At 34.0% G+C, this 7,730-nt stretch overlaps 1 protein-coding gene across 1 annotated transcript; it reads left to right on the plus strand.

Moving 5' to 3' along the window:
* Positions 1–5,092: 5,092 nt before the first annotated feature.
* On the plus strand, positions 5,093–6,502 carry LOC116000250 (myb-related protein 308-like). Its single transcript, XM_031240285.1, has 2 exons — positions 5,093–5,324; positions 5,526–6,502. Exons 1-2 carry the CDS (start codon positions 5,192–5,194, stop codon positions 6,221–6,223), a joined length of 831 nt encoding a protein of 276 aa, XP_031096145.1. The 5' UTR covers positions 5,093–5,191; the 3' UTR covers positions 6,224–6,502.
* The last annotated feature ends 1,228 nt before the right edge of the window (positions 6,503–7,730 follow it).

A 7,730-nucleotide genomic window follows, 5' to 3' on the forward strand; every position in this document is an offset into this window, starting at 1 on the left:
CACTTTAATATTTTTTAAAGTATTAGAATAAAATGAAAATTTTCGTTATCCACGACACTGATAATTATACCTATCTTAGACCAAGCTACATGTATTAACAATTCAATGAGCGTCTAAGACATCCATATTTTTTCTTTAATTTTTCTAATTTAATTTTAAATATATACATATATATATATATATATATATATACATATATATATATATATAATAATATATATTTAAAAAATATGTGGGGGTTTGTTGGCCACAAAACAATATTTCATTTCAAAAGATTATTAAATAGGTTGGGTTAAATAAATAAATATATATATATATATATATATATTACTTAGCCCGCGGGTCATTTTTGGCCCGCCCCATTAGGCCCGCATTTTCGCGGGCCTATTTTTTCATGACCATAACCCACCCCACCGCGGGGTGGGTGCGGGCCAGCCCGCGGACTTTGGCCCACTTTGACAGCTCTACTCGTATATATATATATATATATATATATATATATATATATATATATATTAAATGTGAAGAAAACCTATATTTTTTGAGGACCCAACTGGACGGTTGATCCTTTCGGTAAAAATGATGAGATGATACCCGATTGGAAAGATGTTCCTTTCGGAGTTTATGTTATGTCGTTATGATGAGAAAAGTGACTTGATCGAGCAAACATCGGGTCGCTTTAGGGTTTTGAGCTATTACTCGCTGGGCTTGGAATTCTTGTTAGGGGGTGTGCACACTTAAGGTAGCGATCCTGATTACAAAGTATGTGATTGATTATGATAGGGAATCGTTTTTCGGGATTGGGACCCCTCCGGAGCATTCACCCTTGTGTGATTTCTCTAGTGATTCACATGTGGTGAAGACCTAACATCCCCCTTTTTATGAGATATGATGAGATTGATGAAACAAATGAGTTCCCTCCAGTATTATGACAATTACTATTATTTTCTCGAGGGTGAGAGTATTAATAATACATGATGTTTTGAAAAGCTATCTTGCAATGATCTATTTATACTTATATTATAATAAAGAAATGATTATATCCTTTACCTCTTGAGCTATCGTATGTCATTTTTATAAAGAAAGAACATTGTTTACTATTTATGAACATCCTCTAGTATATTACTCTCATTTGCTCATTCTCTTGAATTGAAGTTGTAGAACTTGTGCATAATTGATTGGGTGGTCATCTTATAAGCATGTAAATGGTTAATGTCTTCATAAATGTTCTGTAATGTTCCCGCATATGTTCGAGTATATTGGTGATCTACCTTTTGCATGTATCTTAATATGATTTGTTACTCTTTGTAAGTCTTGCGTGATGTATTTTACTTTGAAATGTCAAAACTATCTATTTTCCCTGAAATCTATATTCTATAATTGATTGAATTACTCCTCCATGATCTTATCTGATATTCATTACTTAATGCTCTATGTGATTGCCTTCAAAATCTATATATGTATAAATCAATTTTACATGGTTGAGTGGTTTATGCTTAGCATTTATGCTAACGGGTTTATTTTCTACTTGTTTTATTAACCCCTTTCAGGTTTGGATCTTTGAATGATGAGCACGATTGCCAGGAGCTAGATTAGTTTAGTTTCCTTTTGTATTTAGCTCCTAGGTTGTTGATCAATTTTCCTAGTTTGACTGTTTATGATGTAGACTTTTATTATGATGCTTCCGCTGTTTGTTAGTGCTTGGACACTGGGGTCTAAGAACCCCTTTGATTTAGACTACTTTTGGACTGGTTTAGACTTTAGCTTAGCCGGGTAGTCAGACTTGTATGTTTGACTACAGCGGTAGCACTCCCGATGTGCTAGTTGATAGACTCTGATGTTTCGAAATCTAATGCTTAATCCTTATGCTTATGATTTACAATTTGCATTATTCTAGGCTCGAATATGTTAAAATCGGGGTGTTACACCAACTCTCCAACTTGAGCCCAATTCCACAAAGACTCTCCCTTGGCATATGCCTCTCCAACCCCAAAATGCATGTCTGGGTATCAGTGCCATCAGGAAGTCCCCGATCTTATACTTGTTTCCCATGAATTATACCCAAAGTTTATTGGGTTCTGTCTTCATTTGACAGGTCAACTTGGTCAAGAGAGCCGAGAGGTAAGTTAAAATCCCTAACCTTTCGGATGCTCAACCCACCAAGAGTCGGGAGTTTAGACCTCTGGTTCACAAGATGAACATTCCTCTTCTTGTCACTATCTGCACAGAGAAAATCCCAACTGATCTTGTCAATTTCATTGCATGTCCCTAAAGGAAGGGCAAGAGCTTTTATATATATATATATATATGGACACCATGGATAACATAGATTGAAGAGTCACTCTACAACTTGCAAGGCTAATACAATTCGCTTTTCGGTTTGCCAACTTCTTCTTCATGTTGTGGAGAATGTAGGAGATGTTCTCCTTAGAAACTCTTTTCTGGAGAATGGGAATCCCGAGATACTTCCCCAACAACTTAGTGATCCTTTGATCCCAATTCTCTCTTGACCTTGTAAGGAAAATGAAAAATTTATTCAAATTAATTACCAAACCTAACATGTCCAAAAAAAAATAAAATTTTACACACTCCATGGTTGTCAAAATCTAGGCCTCAATTGCTTCACCAAATAACATGAAATCTTCCGCAAAGAAGAGGTGGGAATTGAAATCCCCGTACACCCATGAAATAGGTTTCTAGTGGGCACTGTCCACTTTCTCCTGAATAAGCCATGAGAGTCTTTCCATAGCAAGAATAAACAAGTAGAGTGCGAGAGGATCTCCATGTCTCAAACCCCGCTCAAGCCTGAAAGCCGACAACCTCCTTGGGAGAAAGTGATTTTGAAAAGGATCAATCAACTGTTGCATCAAGGGTCTCATCTTGTTGACAATAACTTTAGAAATAATCTTGAAAATCATGTTAAGAAGCGACCTAAAGTTCCCAACCGTGTCTAGGTGGTCATTTTTTGGTATAAACCCTGTTAATCGGCACCGTGCTAGCTGAGATAGCCGTGTGGGCCATCTCATGATATTCCTCCCAACTATATCCCAGAGGTCTTGATAGAAGGCTGCCCGGATGCCATTGGGTCTTGGGCTACCCAAGTGTTTCATCCCCATCACCGCTTTCCTAACTTCCTCCCAAGTAGTTCCATCTAATCAGATCCTGAAGTTCTCAGTGTTTCAATTTCCGCCCATTAAAATGTTTGGTCAACTCAAACATGTTGTAAAAGTAGAATGTATGATTGTTTTCCTTTACTATAACTAAACTTGAGGAGGGTTTTATTCTTGTTTTCTTGTCTTTTCTTTTGGGACAAGGTAAATACGTAGTTTATTTTTGTGCACTCGTACGCAAGTATGTATGCATTTTTTGTTGTTGAAATTTGAATAAAGCAAGATTATATGATTGGATTACTTGAATTTATGCTTTACGGAAGTGATTTTTTTTTTCTTTTTTACGTGGTAAAGTTTGATTATTTATTTTGAATATTCAGTGTGGAAACATTCCATTTCTCTTTCAAGTTTTTTGTTTTTAATAACAAAAACAATTGTGTCAAAATTTTCAATTTCAACATTGACAATTTGACGTTTTTAATTAACCAATGGAAACACATAACTAGTCGTAAATTGATTGGCCTACACACAACTTAATGAAAAAAATTACAAAACATTGAGGTAAATTGTTTATGAACTAAATTTTAATTTGTTTGATCAATTTTAACAATTTAACTTGATCAAAGCAACTAATTAACACAACCATCTATCCGATATTTGATGATTGCCAAACACCCTCGTAACAATAAAATACAACTTGTTAAACTATACAAGTAAATAATGAAAAGATAAGCACGGTAAAATCATAGGAAGTTGTTTGGTTTAGGTTATACTCTCCTGTCCATTTTACCTGTCATATTTACTATTTATTGGTAAGTTAACTCTTTTTTTTTTCTAATAATTTTTTAGTATTTTTAAATTTTTTTATTTAATAGTCATTTTAATGTAATTTTTAAATATATAAATTTTATATATTACTCCGTAATACTATACTTAATATTATAAAAATTGAATTAAAAATAATTTCAATCAAGTGTAGTTAACCGAGCCAGACAAATAAAATGGGACAGGAGGAGTATTACTTATGAGTAAGTCTTGTGTGAGACCATCTCATATGAAAAGTGTAATACTTTTTAAATAAAATTTAATATTTTTCTGTGCACTCATAAAACGTATTACTTTTAATTAAAAAATATTACACATCCCATGATAAAACTGCCCAACACAAGACTTATTCATTACTTATAGGAAAAAAGGTCAAATAAGCTCCTAAGCATTACTTGAAAAGTCAATTAGACCCATAAACTTTCAAAATGTGCAATTAAACTCATAAACATGTTATTTTGGAGCATTGACGCCCAAAACCAGTTGGTGCCCTCTAATTGTACGTCACTAGGGTTTCTGTGACCCTCCAGCCAACTCCAACGACACTTTAACAACGCCAGCGAAGCTCCAACTAATTGGCGATCACCAATCGATTGTATTTGTCCTTGAAGTCTCGTCGAAAATTTATCGAAGGCTTGTTGACAGGTTGTTGGAACCCTAGTGATCTATCATTTTTTGAGTTTTAATGTTCCAAAATAACATGTTTATGATTTTTAATTGTAATTTTTGAAAGTTTAAGGGCTAATTGAATTTTCGAGAAAAATTTAAAGGCTTATTTGACTATTTTTTCTTATTTTTATGTAAGCAAGTATTTAAAGTAGTATTATATATATTCATTTAGTTGTCTCAAAAATGAGAGATCCAAAGAATATTCTATATTTCTTTTTGGTGGTGGTGTTGTTGTTGTATATATATTCTTATAAATTTGGTTTCCTAAAAGTTGGAAGTATGCAAGTTAAAAAAGTGAAAAGGTGGACCAATGAGGCAATCACACCCTTATATTTATACATAATAAGTTATTGTTTGCATAATTGCATATACATTGCTTGTAAAATATGCAAATTGTGAAAAACACATGTATTAAAATAATGGTAAAAAACCAGCTAAGAGAGATATGGCCCGTACTTATTTAGTTTCAGCCTTATTTATTGCTCTGCTCCCCCCAGTCCAGTCCTGGCTACAAAGGAAAGGCGCTGCCACTCTCACAAACTTGTGGAGTTTTCTCTCTCTCTTTCTTGGATTTGGGAGAGAGAGAGATGGGAAGAGCTCCTTGCTGTTCTAAAGAAGGGTTGAAGAAAGGCCCTTGGTCTACCAAAGAAGATTTACTCCTCACCAATTTCATTCAGCAACATGGCGAAGGCCAGTGGAGATCTTTGCCCAAAAAAGCTGGTTAGTATTTTTTTGTTTTTTTAAGTGATTGATGAAATGAAACTCGGTTTACACTCTCACATGGAAAGATGTGGGTTTAAGTCTCAGTGGGGCGACTGTTAACTCTTTGTGTTTCAGTGGGTTGAGTCTATATTGTAACAGAGTTAATAATAGTAAAAAATATTGATGAAATGGATCTGTGTGGTTGTTGGAAACTAACAGGTTTGCTGAGATGTGGGAAGAGTTGCAGGCTGAGATGGATGAATTATTTAAGGCCTGGGATTAAGAGAGGGAATTTTAGCCCAGAAGAGGAGGATCTTATCGTGCGCCTCCATTCTCTTCTGGGGAACAGATGGTCCCTTATTGCAGGAAGACTACCTGGTCGAACGGACAATGAGATCAAAAACTACTGGAACACTCATCTCCTCAAGAAGCTCAAGAGCTCCGGGATCGAGCCCAGACCCCCCAGAAAAATCGTCACCTCCAAGAAAAAAGCGACGATTCCGAAAATCGTCACTTCCAAGAAACCCGCCAACAACAGCAGGAACAAAAAGCTGCAGAGGAAAGAAATCAGCGACCATAATCAGCGCTACAAAGTCTACGCTCCCAAAGCGATTCGCCTCTCCTCGCGGAACAACAGCGTCGAGGATATCGCCGGGAGCGTTTCGTCGAGTTCTGGGGAAGTGGAGAACAAAGGTATTATTGATGGGTCGTCGTCTTTTATTCCCTGGAATTTGTACGAGCTTCGAGACGACTTCTGCGCCGAAGTTCTCACCGCCGCCGGTGATGATCTGTCGCCGCAATGTGCTCTCCCCGTGGGGAGCGACGATTGCCTGCTGGATAAGGTGTACGATGAGTATCTCCAGCTTCTCTCCGAGAATTGTTTTCTTGAAGACGATCCATTCGGTGCCAATCTCTAATTTCTTTTTTTCTTTTTTGCGACGAATCATGAAAGAATATGCTAATAGTAACTATGGAGTGACTGCGATCCAGTTTCAGATTTTCTGTCCAGTTTTTGTATAATATTATTAACCCAAAAAAAAAAAAAAAAGTCAGTGGCACGTGACATGCATCGGGTCTTGAACCGTTCATCTTTTTCTTTTTTTTTTAGTTTTTTTTTCTCTCTTTGTATAATAGTTGGTGTGTTTTTTTCTTCATTAAATAATTAAAGGCCATGTTCACATTTCACATCACCAAAATTTTTATGAAGTTTATCATAAGTGCACTTATGCTGAAAAAGAACCTAATTTACAAAGTCTAATACCATGTACCAAAGGTTAAACTTTACAATCCACTCTTCTGCAATTTTTTTTTTACTAAGTGATTAGGAAAACTCTCAGAAAAGATGTACACTAGAGAAACACTATTTTGTGATATTAGTCGGTAAAGAATCACAAATACTTATAAGTTTGTAGTTATCAAATCAACAATCTGACTAAATTGATTAGGGTTTTCCTTATTTCATGCAATGTGTTTGATGATCACAATCTTTATTATTATTATTATTATGCTGAAAGTGATGTAGTCTCGTTTTATGTGATAGATTGTCTTAGTCTTAGTCTTTTTTTCTTTTTTGTTTACTTTTTTTTTTGAAAGTTTTGTTTACTTTCTATGTATACAAATAAATCTTTTGTATCAAGTTTTATCTTGAATGCGATGCAGTGACTTTTAAAGTTTACTTATAGTGTAGATGGTTAATTTTAGAATAATAAATGAATATAAATAATTACGATATACATTATAAAGGACGAAATGTATTTTTATTCCCCTTATTGTTAGCCTTTATACAATTTAATTCTTCATTTTAAACTTTAGTCAATGTGGTATTCAATTTAGTCCTGCAATTGAAAACCACCTTGATTGAAATTGAAATTGATCAACTAAATTACATAATACTCAACAATTGAAAAAAAATCCGTATCTCTATTGTAACTTAAATACAAATGGGGTGAACGTTTTCCAATATAAAATTGAAAGTGGAAGCAAGTTGCCAAATATATATTGGGGCAAGAATCGTTTAGATTTGGTTGTGTTGACTTAGAGATGTCAATTGCTCTTCCCATTTAATGGATTATTCTTTTGAAAAATATATTTGATGCAGGTTGATGTATAGATGTGAATAAGAAGATGCAATTCATTTTTTTTTTTTAAATCAACATCACCCTGGTCTTTTTTTACAAAGTATTTATTACTACCTAAACTAGTGTATTAGTATTTTTTTTTATTAAAACACTCTTTATTTTGAATTAACAAAATCTACGTAATTTCCATAACTTATTTCAGTTATTTGTTACCTATAGAATAAGAACAAATATTTGACTACTTTATATCTATTTTATTATCCGTTCTTTTTAGTTCTCTTCTCTAAAGTTTTATATATATATATATATATATATATATATATATATATATATATATATATATATA

This window comes from Ipomoea triloba, chromosome 12 (genome assembly GCF_003576645.1).
Source record: "Ipomoea triloba cultivar NCNSP0323 chromosome 12, ASM357664v1".
Classification (NCBI taxonomy): domain Eukaryota; kingdom Viridiplantae; phylum Streptophyta; class Magnoliopsida; order Solanales; family Convolvulaceae; genus Ipomoea; species Ipomoea triloba.